Below are 18,035 nucleotides of genomic sequence, written 5' to 3'. Positions count from 1 at the left end.
CACATTTTTTGGAAGAATAAATTCAGGCAGAGGAGCATTCATTTGGCAAATGTGTGCAAAGACAGAGGTTGCCAGTGCATAGTTATGACTGTGCATGGTTATTTTATAATATTTTCAAAGTACAAATTATGCCTTTAAAAGTAGATTTTCATTCTGGTGAATAGTTTTTATAGGTTGTGGCTGGATATGATTAATTAAGGATCTGAAATCAACTATTTTTCTGGAAAAAATTCTGTCTTCCCTTTATATTGGTACATGTGGTAGTGGTTTAAATACACTTACGGGTAAACTTAAAGTGCTTTTAGAGATCTTGCAATAAAAGGCAATATAGGCTGAATACAGCCCATCATCACAACAGAATTTAATTCCTCAAACATGTTAAAACATTTCCAGATTCATCTTAAAAACTACAATAGTGGCCTACAAGTGAAAAATAACACCAGATAAGAATTGGTTTTACTATAAATTGTACATTAATTTGCAAGTTTTATATATTCAACATAGCCTCTCACTGTTCAATTAGTATAAGCAGAACATTTTAAACTTTCTTGGAGATGTACTGAAATGGCTTGTTATGCATCACTGTCTGATATGGTCAAGGTGTCTCATTTGGTCTGATTTCCTTAATGGGGTTCATATGTTTATGATCAGTGGTTTAATTTGTAACGTTGTATTTATTGACCATTGCATTAATTACATATTATTCACTCTCATATAAATGTATTACAGTTACTTAATGTTATGAGAGTATAATGAGATATAGGAGGGATAGAAAAGGAGAGAGACAAATGAGAAAGCAAGAGCGAGCAATGAAAAGATGGAGAAGGAGAGAGAATAGATCGATAAAAAAACACTGCTCTCCAGGCACAGACCCACTCGCCGCCTTCTTTACTTATAATCAAAGGAGATTCGCAACCAACCTGACTGGAGAGACGTCCATCCAATCAGCAACTGGTCTGTTGGTCATGTGACCAGGCTATGACAGAGGAGGGACCCATTCCTGCTCTGTGTTTGGAAGGCAGATGAAATAATGCCAGGGTTTCACTGCCTGTTGGGATAACCTCACTGTCTTATCATGTGAATCAACAGCCTTCAGGAAAAGCGGATTCCACCAGCAAACACATGTAAACATCTTCCCCAGTGGTTTACACATTTTTTGTGGTTGATTCCTATCCATTTTTATTCACTGGAGAGGTGCATATTGGATTATAAAATCTCCATGTACGACAATTTATATCTGCATGGATTTGAAGACTCAGAGGCGGTGAGTCTCGGAATGGCATGTGTGTCTATGCAGTGTGTTAATGGGGGTACACTTCATGCATGTGGGGTGGGTATTTTTGTACATGATGTATATTTTTTGTGAGTGTGGGAGGGTGCACGGTGTTTGGGGGGGAGGGGGGGGGGAGTGTGCGTGTGTATGTGGGGGAGGTCTGGGTATTTAATAATGTGTGTTTGTGTGCATGAATGTATGTAGGGTGTGTGTGTGTGTGCTTGTGTATGTATGTGTGCATGTTTGTGTTTTTGTATTTATATGCATGGTGTGTGTGAGTGCGTGTATGTGTGGTGATCCTTTTGTTTCCACATTTATTTAGCCACAGACATCCTTTGTCAGCATTTCAGTCACGCATCTCTCAAACTGAAGACACAATCATTTTAGTCTGTGTCCGTGGCTTGCTACAACCAGGGCTCTGCAGTATTTTTATACAGTTGGTCTGATTAAATGGTTTCTGCATGGATGGATGTTCTGCTCTGGTCTGATTTACAGGGGTGGACAAACGCCAGATTAATCCCTGTCTGAGAAAATGCTTACTAAAGGTGTGTGTGTGTATGTATGTGTGTGTGCGTGTGTGTGTGTAAGAGAGAAAGAGAGAGAGCAATGTGTAAGTGGTCGTGTTACTGTACAGGCTGAATTATGCTCACATTTACTGAAAGACTCAGTCACTCGTGTTTGTAATGGTAATGACAGGGTTAGAGTGGCCTAGTGTGTTATGGCACTGACCTAGTGGTTACACTGACATCTTGTTTCACCAAATATTGGGTGTTTGCCTTCTTTATGTGCAGTAGCAACAGAGCTAATAGGCTGAATGACCGTACAGACAAAGTCACAGTGAGATACACTAACAGAGTAATTACAACTTCAGCCCCTAATCAGGACCCACATTTGACAGGTTTCTGTTGCTGTATGTGGCTGTGTTGAGTTGCCTGAGGCTCAGCTGGGGTGAAAAGCTGAAATGGTTGTGCTCAACCTCCAGGGCTCAGCGGACTCCTACACCAGCCGGCCATCGGACTCGGATGTGTCTGTGGAGGAGGAGCAGGAGGGTGGCCGGCAGGATGTGCAGCAGCAGGCTGCCCTGCAGCTGGAGAGGGCCAAGGTGATGCCCTCTTCCACCCTGTGGATGACATAAACAACCTCATTCAACACTTCAAAAATTGGACTTCCCAAAACAGAGCATGTTTCTGTGCCTGCACGGCATCCAAACAGCACAAGATGTATTAAAGAAAACACACCATCTCCAACTCAAAATGGCATGATGTTGTTCAGGGTCTTCTCTCTGATCTCCTCTCCTGCTCAAATTCTAGCTTTTCTGACTGGAGATACCACATTTTTGCCTTTGGAAGGGAATGCCTTTGCTGCATATTCATTTTCCAACATCAAAAGATAAATCTCTCTCTCTCTACAGACAAAAGCAGTTGCATTTGCGGTGAAGACCAATGTCTATTACTGTGGTGCCCTTGATGTGGACGTTCCTGTGCCAGGAACAGCAATCTCCTTTGATGCCAAGGATTTCTTGCACATTAAAGAGGTAGCATTTCCTCTTCGCTGCACACCTACTCTCCTTTGGAGTGGCACATGCTCTTATCTAAATGCATATGATGCTGTCTTGCTGTTTGCTAAGAAAGAAGGATAACTTTCTTGAATGGTGTGATTGGCTAATTTTGTCAGGAGTAGGTTTTCGCTAAAGACAGCCAGAGTTCCTTGGGTAACCACTGCAGTATTTACCCCTGGCGACTTGCCAAGCAGTCACAAGCATTCATCAGTCATCATCAGTGAAAAATACACCTGTCCTGCAATGTACTGTACTCTGTATTGTGTGAAATCAGCTGGTGTGTACAGTAGCAACACAAGAGGCACATCTGGTAATTCCAAATTGTGTATAAGAAGAGCAGCAGGGTTAAAAATAACCTAAAACAGTACTATGCCATGCAGTAATAATTCTCTGTGTCCTGCCATGCAGAAGTACAGTAATGACTGGTGGATTGGGAGGTTGGTGAAAGAAGGCAGTGAGATTGGCTTCATCCCCAGTCCCCTAAAACTGGAGAAAATTTGTATCCTGAGAGAGCAGAAGCAGGGCCGTCTTCATGGGTAAGGCTCTGGGTTTCTGGGTGGGGTGGTGAAGGCTGGGGCTGGGGGAGAAACAGGCGTGTATCCATGGGTAATACAGTGGGTTTGGGGAGAATTATGGCATGGTGGGGTGGGAGGGATGCATCCTTCTGTGATCAGACTAATGCCTGAAGTTTAGCTTTTTGTCTGGCTTGTTAGATTAGGAAAAAGGCTAATGCAATGTTCATTCTCTCCAGAAGAGATTGTGAGTATATTTTGGTTTTTCAATATTTGTTATTGGTTAGACATACAGTATGCTAACTAAGCATTTGTAATTTTATTGCACTGACTGGGTAGATAGCTTCACCCATGATGATGCTCGTTTGTCTACCCCCATGCTGATATGTGCCTTTTTAGAGTTTATTTTGTGTGTTACATGCCATGTACTGGTCACCAGTGAGCAACTGTGTAATGAAATGCAATATGACAGTACGTGACAAAAATAATGCTAACACGAGCGTTTAGTTAGTGTATGTGAGGGTAGCTATCCAGGTAGAACACCTGCAAGCTTGCTTACTAATAACATGATTCAAGCAATTACCTGCTTTTTAGCTACTGATGTAGAAGGATTTGTGTTCACTGGAGTACGTAAATTCACAGTGTAATGTACTGTAATCATTTTCCAATTACCTGTTAAAGTCCCTGATGAGAAATAATTTGTCTTCATAGAGGTGGAGAAAACATGTTTCCCCAGGGGATGGGAATTTTTATTGCATCCCTTGCGAGATGTAGTTACACTAATTTTTGTTTATCACATAGTAGTGCTGTGCTTTGTTTTCCTCAAATTTAAGGAATACTATGCAGGATTTTTACCTTGAAAATGGCCATGTTCAGTCATATTTATGATGCACTGCAATCTCTTTGCAAGCTTCTCCTTGCAAATATGTGCTGCTATGTCTGTATTTCTTCTCAGATGTGTTCAGGATGTTTTTGGGTGTGACTCTCTTTTCTATTTGGTGAGGGATGGGTATGGCTACAGAGCCTGTGGGGTAGGTGCTAGCTACTGCAATGGGAAAGGTGAAGAAGCACAAGTACAGTAAAGCAAAATGACAAGCTGACAGAGCTTATTCAAAAACCAGAGTCAACCTTGGAATTACTTTTTCTCAAATGTGACAGCTGAAGTTCATCAAGGGAATGCAAAGCAACGCAAAGTTTTTTCTGTTGGATCTTTAAGTAACATTACCTCTAACTATCCAGCTAGCTGTGCTTGCTGCACTCATGGGTGTTTCCTGCCCCCAATGGAGGTGAGGCTGGAGGAGACTTATTTGATTGTAAACACAGGACCACAATGAGGCTAAGAATCCTGCATAGTATGTCTTTAATAATATGATTCGCTAGCCTCTCATTTATTCTGTGCTCTGGTTTCTGAAACACAGTAACACTGTGCTCTTGTTTCTGATGCACGGTAACACTGTGATCTGGTTTCTGATCCACCGTAACACTCCTGTCTGCATGTGTTTTGTGGATTTGGAGAAGGCATATGACTGTGTTGCTCGGGGTATCTTGTGGGAGATGCTGTGGGAGTGTGGGGTGCTGAGGGTTGCTACTGTGTGCCATTCGGTCCCTTATGCTCGGAGTGAGAGCTGTGTTTGCATTCTTGGCAGTAGGTCAAGCCCATTCAGTGTGGGTTTCAGACTCCACCAATGGTGTCCCTCGTCTCCCCTCCTGTTCCTGGTATTCATGGACAGGATCTCGAGGGGCAGCTGGGACCTGGAGTGTGTCCGGTTTGAGGACATAGGGGTGGCATCTCTTCTGTTTGTGGATGTTCTCGTCCTTTTGGCCTCATCGTACTGTGACCTGTGATGAGCACTAGTCTATACCTGTTCGGAGTTGAGTGTCATGCGGTTGGGATGGAGATTAGCACCTCCAGGTCTGTGGCCATGGACCTCTCCCGGGAAAAGATAGCTTGTCCCCTTTAAGTGAGGGGGAGCAACTGCCCCAAGTGGAGAAGTTCAAGTATCTCAGGGTCTTACTTACGGGTGAGGTTAAAAAGGATCAGGAGATCGAGCTCCGTATAGGTGCAGCAGCTGCAGTAGTGCGGGCATTGTATCAGATGGTGGTGGTGAAAATGGAGCTGAGCAAAAAGGCAAAGCTCTCGATTTACCAGAAGATCTTCATTCCTACTTTCACCTATGGTCACTACCTATGGGTAGTGACTGAAATAGTGAGATCGCGAATACAAGCGGCCAAAATTGGAGTTTCTCCACAGGGCGGTGGAGCTTACCCTCCTTGATAGGGTGAGGACCTCAGCTGTCTGGGAGAAACTTGCAATAGCGCTGCTGCTCCTCCATGTTGAGAGGAGTCAGTTGCGGTGGTTCAGGTATCTGATTAGGATGCCCTCGGGGAGCCTCCCTTTGGAGGTGTTCCAGCACGTCCAGCTGGCAGGAGACCCAAGGGCAGACCTAGGACACACTGGAGAGATTATATCTCCAGGCTGGCCTGGGATCGCCTTAGGATCCCCTGTGAAGAATTGAAGGAAGTCTCTGGGGAGAGGGATGTCTGGGCTCCTCAGCTTGCCCTGTTGCTACCGCTACCCTGACTTGGATTGAGTGGTTAGAAAATGGATGGATGGATGGAATAACACTGTACTCTTTGCTCTACACAGTGGTAAGTCAAGTGGGAACTCCTCCTCCAGCCTGGGAGAGATGGTTTCCAGCAATGTCAGACCCAACCCTTCTTCCACAGGTGAGTTTACTTGCAGGACAGGCTGCATTTGGGGCTGTCATTGATTCAGCTGTCCATCAAGAATTATGCTGTCCTTATATTCTAACAATCAGAATGATAATTGAAAATTGAAATAGCCTTCAAAGAGGGTTTGGTTAGGGTACTCCTACCTGTTGGAGTGGTTTAAAACTTTAATCTCAGCATGAAACCAAAACCATGGAACCTGGCAGATGTTTGGGTGTTCATTAAGGCTTGAGCACAAAACATCTCCTGTTAGCATTCAATAAAATAACTTTTTTCCTTCTTTCTCTTTATAGGGAAACAAAAACAGAAAGTGGTGAGTATGAAAAATAAAGTGTATGTATTGTATATTTCATTAAATTTATACACCTGCTGTGGGACTGCTTGCACTAATGCACCATCTCTGTTTAATGTATTGGACATAAATATCCCACTTTATCATCAAATAATTAATGATGATCTGACTACATCATTCAAGTAACAATTTCAAGTCATTCCAATTTTCCAATTTAAATTAAATAATTGCAAATTTTATGTAGAAAAGACATGTCAAACGACAAAAGACAATAACTTAGCTGCTGTGATTCAAGTGTCTTTTTAACCAGGTTGGGATGTTCAAAATGTACCTGTGATTTTAAAATGTACACTTGCAATTGTAATGGTGGAACAGCCATGCGTTATCTGGCTAACCCCTGCTGGTTGATGGTGGAACAGGCTGTGCTTCACTCAGTATCTTCCCCTGCAGGCCGAACTCATCCCCCCCTATGATGTGGTCCCCACTATGAGGCCTGTGGTTCTGGTCGGACCATCGCTTAAGGGATACGAGGTAGACAGTGCCTCTCTCTCCCTTCCATTGGCTAAGTCTATAATTACATGAACATTTCCCCTTCCCTTATGATCACACAAACTCTTTGGCAATTCTAGTGAAGCAATATATTTGGCATTCTGAGTGCTTCCACATTTCAACCATGTATTGTGTCTGGCTGAGCCATTGGGAATGAATGGAGCTAGTCAAACTGTCATCATTTCAGAACGCTTTGAATGTGTACCGATTTCCAATTTAATTATCTCTCTTTCTACATCGCTTTCTCCCTCTCCTTTCTGTATAGGTGACAGACATGATGCAGAAAGCGCTTTTTGACTTCCTCAAGCACAGATTCGATGGCAGGTGAGGTGTCTTTTTGGCCCTTTTCCTGGCAAAGCGCTTTGCTGGCTGGGCTCTGAGCTGGCTGGGCCACAGAGCCATATAACAGATCGCTGAGACCTTCCTTTGTGTTTATAAGCGTAAGGTACTTCCATTCCTCCAGGGATCAGTTTAATTACACTTTATCTAAATGACATAGCTTAGTGTAATAGGTGGATAATTACGCAAGGTCAATGTTTGAGAGAACAAATAAAACCTCTTGCTCAAACCTTTCCATAGACTTCAGTGCGTTGGTTTGTACTGTAGCTCTGCTAGATTAGGCTGAAATAAGCTTGCACAGAGTGGAGTCGGAGGATGACCTTTCATATGCTGCTTTCACGTACAGTCCATCGGCCTCAAGCAGCAGTGGTTGCTAGATAGCTTGAACGTGGATCCCTAAACAACTGAACCCTTCCAACCCCTGGGTGGCGCAAGCGCCAATTGCACATCGCCCTGTGGAATTACCAGCCATGGTGGGCACTGGCACAGTCTGGATTCAAATTTGATCCAAGGCCTTGAGGCTCATCCATTCACCACAGCGTGGTTCCTTAACCATGAGCCATCCAGCACCTCACATAAGGATGAAGTCACCATATCATTTCAGTAGCTCTGCATTTATGTGCAGTATGTTTTTTGTTTTCTGTTGTAGAATATCTATAACCAGAGTCACAGCAGACATATCGCTAGCCAAGCGGTCAGTTCTGAACAACCCCAGCAAGAGGGCCATCATCGAACGGTCCAACACCAGGACCAGCATAGGTAAGCCCGGTGAACACATTGCGTTTACATTCATTTATTTAGCAAACATTCTTTGCCAGAGCAATTGACTACATAGAGAATAGTGCATAAAATAAGGTTAGATGAAAATAGTATTTATTTTCAACTTTGTGGCACCTTCTGTAAGGTTCAACTAGGCTGTTAAATAAAGTCCATGTTTTTATGTATTCAGCAAGTACTGCATGGATTTTACACATGTCAGTGTCAGAGAACCATTGAGCACTGTATTTTTTTTCTTCTATGTGTATGCTGAGTGCCACAAGTGAAATTACTTAAGTGAAAGCTTTATTCTAAAAGACTGCCATTGGGTGACCAGCACACTGAATATGAGCCAGGCTTAGGTGGCACTTCATTATATTTGATTGTGTGAGTTTAGTGTGGATGGGTGCTCATTTTTTGTCTCTCATAGCTGAAGTACAGAGCGAAGTGGAGAGGATTTTTGAACTCGGCAGGTCCTTGCAGCTGGTCGTGTTGGATGCCGACACAATCAACCATCCAGCGCAGTTAATGAAGACGTCCCTAGCACCCATCCTCGTCCATGTCAAAGTGTCCTCTCCAAAGGTAAATTACAGCGCCTTTTTACTGGCAATTTGTTGTCAGTGCTGCCCTCTCCTGGATGCATGCGGAAATGAACACTTTTAAACCACGTTGCTTCTCACATTTCCTCACTTGACTTGTGTCCTCAGTTGTATTCTCATTGGGTAATAACAGTCTGTTTTAGTACAGTTAAAGGTCTTCTATTGTTGGAAAAGCATCTGGTAAAATCAGTTTTAATGTTTCTGAAGGAAGTCCTTAATATTTGATTGAATCCCAGAAGCTGTTTGTGACTAGTTGGACAAACTGAAAGAACCCCCTGCCCTTTCTGCAGATCTTACTCTCGATGAGTATGGATGTGTCCATCTGTCTGTTACCTGTTTTTCTCAGGTCCTGCAGCGCCTCATTAAGTCCAGAGGGAAGTCCCAGAGCAGATACCTGAATGTGCAGCTGGTGGCAGCAGACAAGCTGGCGCAGTGCCCACCGGTGTGCTGTCTTACCTGCAAGCCCCACCCACTGCCCTCCCCCCTTTCCCTCATGCTCCATACTCTATGATTGTCATCTGTCCTTTAGCTCTTTTAGCTCAACTGTCAGCCACATAGCCCTTACCCTTATCCTCGTTTTCAACACTCCCTCATTTCACTAATCTCACATAACTCACTAACTCATCCCTATCTCACTCACTCACCCACAACTCTCTCACTCAGCCCCATCTCTCTCACTCACCCTGTATCTCTCCCTCTCACTTAGCCCCATCTCTCTCACTCACCCTGTATCTCTCCCTCTCACTCAGCCCCATCTCTCTCACTTACCCTGTATCTCTCTCTCTCTCTCTCTCTCAGCCCTATCTCTCTCACTCACCCTGTATGTTTCTCACTCATCCCCTATCTCTCTCACTCACCCTGTATCTCTCTCTCTCTCTCAGCCCTACCTCTCTCACTCATTCCCCACCTCTCTCACTCACCCTGAATCTCTCTCTCTCTCTCAGCCCTATCTCTCTCACTAATCCCCTGTCTCTCTCACTCAGCCCTACCTCTCTCACTCACCCCCTGCTCATCTCTGCTTTTCTCCCTCTCACTCACAGGACATGTTTGACATCATCCTAGATGAAAACCAGCTGGAAGACGCGTGTGAGCACCTGGCTGAGTACATGGAAGCATACTGGCGTGCCACCCACACCTCCAACTGCACCCCGCTCAACCCACTGCTGGGGCGCAACCTGGCCCCCACCGTGCTGTCCCCCTACCCCGCTGGCCTGTCTGGGTTACAGGTACACACCCATCCCCTACCCCGTCACCCTGTCTGGGTTACAGGAACACACCCATCTCCTACCCCGTCACCCTGTCTGGGTTACAGGAACACACCCATCTCCTACCTCACCACCCTGTCCGGGTTACAGGAACACACCCATCGCCTACCTCACCACCCTGTTCAAGTTACAGAATAAAAAGGACTAAAGCAAATTCATGAAGTGCTCCAGTATCACAGGATAGATTTTGAATATTTTGTTTAATTGTGATGTTATTACCGATGTGATGCATTCCTCCTGCAGGGCCAAAGAATCAGAAGCAGCAACCACACAGGAGGCCATTCCCCTATCAAGCGTCGCAGCCTGATGACATCAAACGAGAACTACCAATGAGTGTGTTCACAACAACCACACCCACAATTCTCTGGCTCTCAGAAGGCGAAGGAGTAGGTGCCATACAGCTATACAACTATGACAAAGCCCATTCTGGCCCCTCCCACTGGGACCACCCCTCTCTGACTCTACCTAGGCTGGCTCCTGCTAAAGGAAATGCTCTTTTCTCTGACTTCGCCCAGTTGGGTACCTTGTAGTATTCTATTTGCTACTGAAACTGGAAACCTCTTGCTTTCATATGGAATTTCTTAGGATGGAAACTCCAAATCAGATAAATTAATAAAAAGAAATGACATGTTTCATTTAGGGGCAGATCGGCCCAGTTTGGTAGTTTAGAAAAGGCAGGTTGGCCCTGTGTGGTGGGCCAGATAGGAGCAGTTTGGCCCAGGGTGGTGGGTCGGAGAGGGGCAGTTTGACCCAGGGTGGTGGGTCTGAGAGGGGCAGTTTGGCCCAGGGTGGTGGGTCAGAGAGGGGTGGTTTGGCCCAGGGTGGTGGGTCAGATAGGGGCAGTTTGGCCCAGGGTGGTGGGTCGGAGAGGGGTGGTTTGGCCCGAAATGGTGCGTCAGAGAGGGGCAGTTTGGCCCAATCTGGTGCTGTCTCTGATCCTCAGTGTCTCAGTGACCCTCAGGTGGGTCCCACTCTATATCATCACAGGGACTACAGATGAAAAGGAGCATTTCAGATAACTCTAGGTCAATATGCTGGGTGCATTAACATTTATGATATACATTGTCCCTGTCTAATAAATAGAGAACTAAATGTGCCAGCAGGACTGCCAACGTACATAAATGGACCTCAGTGAATTCTTTGCTTCTCCTGGACATTTTATATAGCTGAGAGTTGTATTTGTTTTTTTTCCTGGATTTCAGGTGATTCCACCACTTCTGTTATACATGTGCGGGTGCAGGTAGAGCTCACAGCAGCCTGTGTCTACTAACCCTATTTGGCAGTCCTGGCGTACCAAATTGAATTTGAATCATTTGGTTTGATTTAGCTGTTGACTTTGTTTTTTCCCCTAAGGATACACAGTTTACCCAAAGTTACCCTCAGTATTCTCTATAGGCATGCTGTTTAATGAAGGAAGAATAAATAAAAAAAATGACTATGCAAATGTGTGCAGTCATGTGTCTACCTGTTACCCAGCAACGCCCAGACATTCAAATCTAATTTCAGAAAAGCATTGTTGTGATGAAGATGTTTTAAATGGAAATTCAGCTCTGCATGCATATATTGTCTTTTATTGTAATTTAATATATGACATAAACTAGATTTTATGGGAAGTGGATATATATAATTTAAATCTGGTTCAAGTAAAATCTTTGAAGTACAGTACATAAATAAAGCCTTGTATATTATTCTTCTGTGGCCTTACAAATATTTATTTCCCCACAATGCAGGTTTTCGTCAGTACATAATCCCTGTGTGTTTCTATTATTTTGAAGTAAACTCAATTTGTGCTTTTTTGTTACAGCTGATGTGGATCGAATCACTAAGCTGCTCAGGCTTTGCAAGCATGAATGAATGTAATAACCAAGAAAATGAAACTGATCACCAAAAGAGAATAAGAATGAATTCAAAAAAGTGTTTTTCTAAACTTTGTGGTGAGCCACTGCTTTACATTACATTATGTCTTTGTTAGAAGGCTCAATTGTCCAGAGAAACATAACATATTTACGTACAGATACTGTCCATTTACACAACTGGATACTTTACTGAAGTAGTTAATGTCAAATACCATGTTCAAGAATGACTTAAACCTTCTCCCCTCCCATTTTACTACACTTCGGCTGTACTGCTGCTGAGCATTTTGTACTGTGCATAGTACCGTAGGCCGTTTCCCACACCACCTGTGTTTCCCTTGTGGCTCAGTGCCTGCCCTGCTAATCTGTGACATTCTCTCAGGCATTTGTGTTAATGGTGTGAGAATGTTGGACTGGGTGGCGGCGTAGCTGAACGTGGGCATTGTTGAGATATGCCCAGTTGCCCTGTCATTCAGCTGCCTAATGGGACTTCTCTAATCTGTGCTGTCAGCACACGTGCCAGTCATAGCGTTTCTCCCCTGAGATCTGACTGGAAGCCAATTGTTAACCCTGACAGTTGTAGGTCACCGACAGTTATTGTGACAGAAGTAGTAATGGACATAACTGGCAGGTATTTGATGGTATTGTTAATTTAGGAATGCCTAAGTCAAATATATAGACATTTATGTCCATCAAAATGCATGCCATGATTTCTCAGCTCACAACAGTAGCTCACAAGAGTAGGATGATTATGCTGGTTCAAGTGTAGGAAAGAAACACGGAAAAACTTCATACATTAATCACTGAAGCTATTTAAAACATGGCTGGACTGAGTATTTGGTTTTTGGTTAAATTTAACTAGAATTACAATCTCTTGTTTCTATTTCATGATATTTAACTCTCGCTGTTCCACTCAGAGGACTGTCACTATTGTGCGTGTGGATAATGCTCAGAAAACTATTCTCTTTTTTCAATGGCAAATCTTGTATATAATGTGCCCAGGGGGATGTAGTATGTGTGTGTGTGTGTGTGTGTGTGTGAGCAAGAGAGAGAGTGAGTGAAAGATGAGTGTGCAAGAATAATAAAAGAACAACTTGGCACTGTTTGTGACCACTAGAGGGGGACAACAGAGATTTGAGAGCACAGGTTTATCCGTCACCACTGAAATCGACTGCACAGATGTTCTTATGCTGAGTATAAGAACATAGCTTGTATTTCAGGTTTACAGTACATCACTTATTTGAAGCCCCATGTTTTGCTTTTTCCCCAGTTTTGGATGCACAGTTTAGTCAGCCCTTCAATTTAGGAGAGTGCAGATGAGACTTATATATATAATCCTCACAGTTGGTGATTGTGGGGAGATCAATCAGGATCTTACATGCCCAATATGAATAATGCAAATGTGAAGTAATTGGTCAGAACAGAACAGCTGATATGACCTAAAGTTCTGTAAATAAGATGGGCCATTACTCCTCATAAAGTCAACAGCAACCTGGAGGCCAAGTCACGGAGCTGGAATCTAAAAACATCCCGCCTGGGACTGCAGCGAGTGTGCGAGAGAAGGTAAGCCTGAGTGAGTGTGTGTGCGCGCGCGCATGCGTGTGTGTGTGAGAGAGAGAGATAGAGAGAGATTATACAGTAAGTGTTTGTGTATGCATGTCTAATCCCACCACAACCATTCAAGAGGACTTGAAATCTTCAAAGCAGGATTCTGCATTTTTTAGAAGTAACTTCAGATGCCCAAACCCCTATTTGCAAAAGGGGCAGTCCTCAGTCACTCTGTGTGTGTGTGTGTCTGCAGCAATGTGAAAATGAGCCACAGCTGTCACTGCTATTCAGATTCCACCGACCCCCAACTCCCCCCGCCCCCCCCCATCCTGGCTGCCACTTGTCCCCTGTGTTGACGTGACAGTCAAGCAGGGAGGAAAAAGAGACAGGAGAGAGAGAACAGAGCAGCCTCACAAGAAAATTCATGATGCGCTGTAATTCACACTCACTGCACCACAGCTGTTTGCTTAGTGAGTCCAGACTGTATGTGGAGGTTGTTTCTCCCAGATGACCACACTGGTCCACACAGTGTGTTGTTAACAGATGCGCTTTATAATATTACTATTAATACTACTACTACTACTACTACTACTACAAAAAAAAGAATAATAGCTTGCATTTATATAGTGCTTTTTCTAAATCTTTTTCTTAGTGCTTTCTTTACAGTGATGAGGGCAATGCCCTACTCAACCACAACCAATGTGTAGCATCCACCTGGGTGATGCACAGCAGATATTTTGTGCCAGAATGCTCATTGCACATCAGCTGAGGTGGAGGAGGGTTGAAGGAGAAAGGTTTTTAGCCTATTAAACTGGGAGATGATCATATGGAAGGTTGAGAGAGCCAGCTGGGGAACTTAGCCATGACAACAGGGTCCCCCCTAGTTTTTGTAATAAATGTCAGATTTTTTAATGACCACTGTGAGTCGGGACCTCGGTTTAATGGTTCATTGGAAATACAGTGTGTCGTACAGCACAATGTCCACATCACTGCACTTGGACATTGGTGTTATTTGACCAGAGGGAAGATTGCCCCCGACTGGCCCAGCAACACCACATACTGTACATTAACGTTACCGTACACCCTTCTGAAAAAGGACTAAATATTTGTTCAAAGAAAAATGCATTATTAGTTCAGAAAGTCAGATTCTTTGGCCACTGATGCAGACTATACTTACCGTATATACCATGAATATTCCTAATATTGTTTTTAACAAGCACTGAAAAATGTTCTTTCAAACAAATCAATTTACTTTTAAATAGAAATATATTCTGATTTGTGTTACCACCACAGTTTTCCTACACTGCTGTCCAATCTCATTGCTGTATGTGTTATTTTGCTGTATTGTCTGCTACAAATCAGTTAATGGCACACGTGCATGTAAACTTTGGACTGTGAGATTAAACCATGCAGATCGGCTCTTCAGCATACATTCACAGATGAAGCTCAGGCTTCTGATCACAGGAAGCTGTTCACACAGGGAAGAAATGTTTGGGGACTTCCATGCTCACTGCCATTAGAACAGAGAACAGTCAGCTTTCTATTTACTTCACCCTTGAGGTATTTTTCAAAGGGTCAGATTAGAGAGGGCAGCTGTCGACATGTGCACAGAGGAAGTTTTTACTGTACACGACTGTTCTCTCCTGTTACACTACACAGTGACTATTATGACAGTCATCATTTCAAAAACCTGTCCTCTCCAGTTCCACTGTACAGTGAGTATTATGACAGTTATCACTACAAAAGCCTGTCCCCTCCAGTTACACTGTACAGTGACTATTATGACAGTTATCACTACAAAGGCCTGTCCTCTCCAGTTACACTGTACATCGATGCTTACGAGAATCACAGAGAGGCAGAGGTAAGAAAAAGACCAAATGGAGAAGAGAGAGAAAAAGTGCCATTGAAATCAAATGAACTGTGAGAAAGAAAGAGAGAGAAGAAGGTAGAGAGAGAGAGAGAGAGAGCAAGAGAGGGAGGGAGAGAGATATCCAGACTGCTGTAAGCACTGAGGACAGTAAGTTGTCCTTACAGATTTCATGTTCCCCCGTTCCTAGGTGGCTCTGGTTCCAGTTAAACCCCTGTAGGTTCACCTCAGAGGTTCTCAGTGTACCTTGGTCTTGAAGTTTCAGCCAGAAAACCGAACCAAGCTGTACTGCTGTACTGACACTCATTAAATGCCATATATCTTGCTTTGTGTTGTGTACGTGTGTTTGGATTTCTGCTAACAAGTCTAATAGGCCCCTGATAGTTTTCCCTAATATTCCTTTCTTCATGGATTTGCTGAGCAGGTGTTAACTTGGTATATTTAGCCCCCTGAAACCCGAGAGAGCCACTCTCTGATTGGCCCATGGGACCACATGATAACTGTGAAGCAGGGGTGGCCTGCTGCTCTTGCCCACAGTTTCTCTGGAGGGAAGAGCTGTGGAGGCTCTGGGGGTGTGAGAAACCTTTTAACCTTAGGATCACTGGTAAGAGCAATCTCCTTTTTCACTTCTGTGCTTTTTCTCTGCATGGCCTGGGTTTGGAAATCACTGGAAAAGAAAAGAAAAGAAAAAGCTCACTAAAGGTGCCCTTGATGAGGCCCGATCTCGTTATCGGCGCGGCAACCGCTCTTGGGAAGGTGCAGGTCACCCTGGGTCACTGCCGACGCCCGCCTGGCATGCCCCTAACCTACGCAAAAGCGGGCAGGATTTTATTAATCCCCCTTGTCCCTTGTTTTCATCTTTTTAATTTTTGAGAAATGAGTGAATTCATCATTTTTGAAGGGAATGCCTGCGACTGGTCCTAAAAAAGGGAGTGGAGAACGTTCCTATATTTAACCTGCAGCCTCAGAAGGCATTGAAGCTCACCCTGCTAAAGAAGGCCGTCCAATCAGGCACTGGCATTAGCTGACACGACAAATATCTGAGGGTCCCTGGGGCAGCTGTCAGGGCCCTTCACCCCGAGCTGCAGATCCTGAGGTTTTGGGTGTCAAAGCCTCCGGCTTCAGACAGCATTCCAACTCAATTCAGTCAATTTACACTTTTTTCCCCAGTGGATTCTCTGGTGTTTTTCTTTAGCAGTAATTGAACAATTTATTAATTTATTAATTTTCTTAGGTTTGAAGAACTGCTGGAACACAAAAGTGGAATAAACTTGTTGGGACCCTTGGTGGATGGAAAGAGAGCAGCTTCCTTACTGTAAAGCTGCTGGAAAAGAAGTTTTGGGATTTTTTTTTTCACCTTAACGGTAAGTTCTGTCATTTAATCCATCAGCATCCCTGCATTCTTTTTAATGCCGTTTTGGTTTTTAAACTTAAATATCTCCATCATTCATAATTCTGCATTAATTCTCTATCAAGCAATAAATGAAACGTTATAGAAGGATTCATGCTTGCTGTTTGAATTGTAATTAATGAACTTTGAAATCATTTTTAAATCCCTACAGTATAAGTCACCCGATATTTCCCCTTTACATTAGAAAGGAAGATCATTCTGTAGCCTCCAGGACTTGTACAAATGCAGCCGTGTGTTCTTATCCTGTGAAAAGAGGAATACAGCTTAATGTCTTTTATCTTTTTAGAGTCTCTGAAGCTGCATAATCATGCAGACTGAAGAAATAGAGGAAGAGTATGATGAGTTTGAGGAAGAGCTTATAGAGGTGAGTTTTCTTTCTCTGTCCAGCGTATCCCTCCACATCACAGGCACATACACTTGTCACCTTTTCATATGATTATGATACAAAATGTAGGGCGATAATTTGGGCCTCAGACTGTGCCTCACTCGAACCCTGGTACTGTAGGTAAGCTATGCCCGCAGGTATGAGTGACCTATGAATAGCTGACTCCTGATAATTTCCAGGTCAGCATTTCACAAACCAGGCTTCTGCGAGAAAGTTAGATCCTGTTTCAGTATGGCGTCTTTTTTCATGCAGACAAGCATCCACCCTGACGTAAATCACTTCTTATATAAAACATCTGGCACTTTTTTCATTTCTACTAGATCCCCCCAGACCCATATCAGCATTTGATGATGACCTCCATACACATAAAGAGACACTTATACCTTCAGCTAACACTCGACTTTATGCACAAAAGCCAAAAGATAGATGGAATTCAGGAAAATGTTTATCTGACATTTCTGTTTGTACATACCATACAAAATATACCTCAATGAATGTTAGAACCGTTATTGTAAACTTCATTTCCGGGGTGAAGGGTTTATTACCAGTTAATTACATTCCATTCCAGAATATTTCCCCTTGTAGGCAACTTTCTGGAGTAAATCATTTTGAGTAAATTTTTAATTAATGCCTGCCGCAAGTGAAATCACCATTAAAAACTGAGAAGCAGTAAAAAACATAAAAAATAAAAAATACACACACAAATTTAATCTATGGTATGAAGCCATATTAAAGCATTTTACAACAGCCTTACTCGTAAAATGACAGGATTCAACAGTCTAGGCTACCCAATTACATATAATTGTTGACAGTATTTATTTACACAGTAGTGGTCAGTCTCTATGAAATGAGACTCTGAAACAAGTAATGAGTTTATTTATAAACACTTTTCTCACTATTAGCAACTGTGCCTTTCCTGCTCTTTCCCTAAAAGTTCACAGCTGTTTTGTTTCGTCTGTATACTTGTGCAAATATAATGTGTGTTTTTTTACAGTTCTTCCATTTTATTCAGATATGCTTCTGAACAAATGCTAAATGGAAGAGTGAAAGCAGAAGGTTAACAGTTTAATCTCTTATTTCCTCATTAAAAAGGGTTAA

General features: G+C 43.2%; 2 protein-coding genes across 11 annotated transcripts in view; both read left to right on the top strand.

Annotated features, from left to right (window-relative positions):
* The first annotated feature begins 740 nt into the window (after positions 1–740).
* LOC118214156 (voltage-dependent L-type calcium channel subunit beta-4-like) lies at positions 741–11,563 on the top strand. The gene is made up of 13 exons (XM_035393798.1): positions 741–1,264; positions 2,256–2,375; positions 2,685–2,807; positions 3,240–3,367; positions 5,991–6,070; positions 6,367–6,386; positions 6,816–6,896; positions 7,180–7,238; positions 7,903–8,012; positions 8,440–8,591; positions 8,955–9,050; positions 9,649–9,834; positions 10,117–11,563. Exons 1-13 carry the CDS (start codon positions 1,220–1,222, stop codon positions 10,204–10,206), a joined length of 1,290 nt encoding a protein of 429 aa, XP_035249689.1. The 5' UTR covers positions 741–1,219; the 3' UTR covers positions 10,207–11,563.
* Positions 11,564–15,663: 4,100 nt separating this feature from the next.
* Positions 15,664–18,035, top strand: part of LOC118214445 (nebulin-like) — a 74,872-nt gene continuing 72,500 nt past the window's right edge. For all 10 annotated transcript variants that reach the window (XM_035394404.1, XM_035394402.1, XM_035394397.1 and 7 more), the window contains exons 1-3: positions 15,664–15,745; positions 16,376–16,505; positions 16,839–16,916. In XM_035394404.1, the coding sequence (XP_035250295.1) occupies positions 16,860–16,916 (57 nt within the window). In that variant the 5' untranslated portion in view covers positions 15,664–15,745; positions 16,376–16,505; positions 16,839–16,859. The remainder of the gene's footprint in view (positions 15,746–16,375; positions 16,506–16,838; positions 16,917–18,035) is intronic.

This window comes from Anguilla anguilla, chromosome 15 (genome assembly GCF_013347855.1).
Source record: "Anguilla anguilla isolate fAngAng1 chromosome 15, fAngAng1.pri, whole genome shotgun sequence".
Taxonomy (NCBI): Eukaryota; Metazoa; Chordata; class Actinopteri; order Anguilliformes; family Anguillidae; genus Anguilla; species Anguilla anguilla.
The sequence above is the reverse complement of the archived record's forward strand: the minus strand, read 5'-3'. Positions and strand labels throughout refer to the sequence as shown.

Coding starts and splice junctions, on each gene's coding strand:
- LOC118214156 (XM_035393798.1), top strand. CDS start 1,220: ATGTACGACAATTTATATCTGCATGGATTTGAAGACTCAGAGGCG. Junction 3,368..5,990: donor AAGCAGGGCCGTCTTCATGG/GTAAGGCTCTGG, acceptor TGCTCTACACAG/TGGTAAGTCAAGTGGGAACT. Junction 6,897..7,179: donor CATCGCTTAAGGGATACGAG/GTAGACAGTGCC, acceptor CTTTCTGTATAG/GTGACAGACATGATGCAGAA.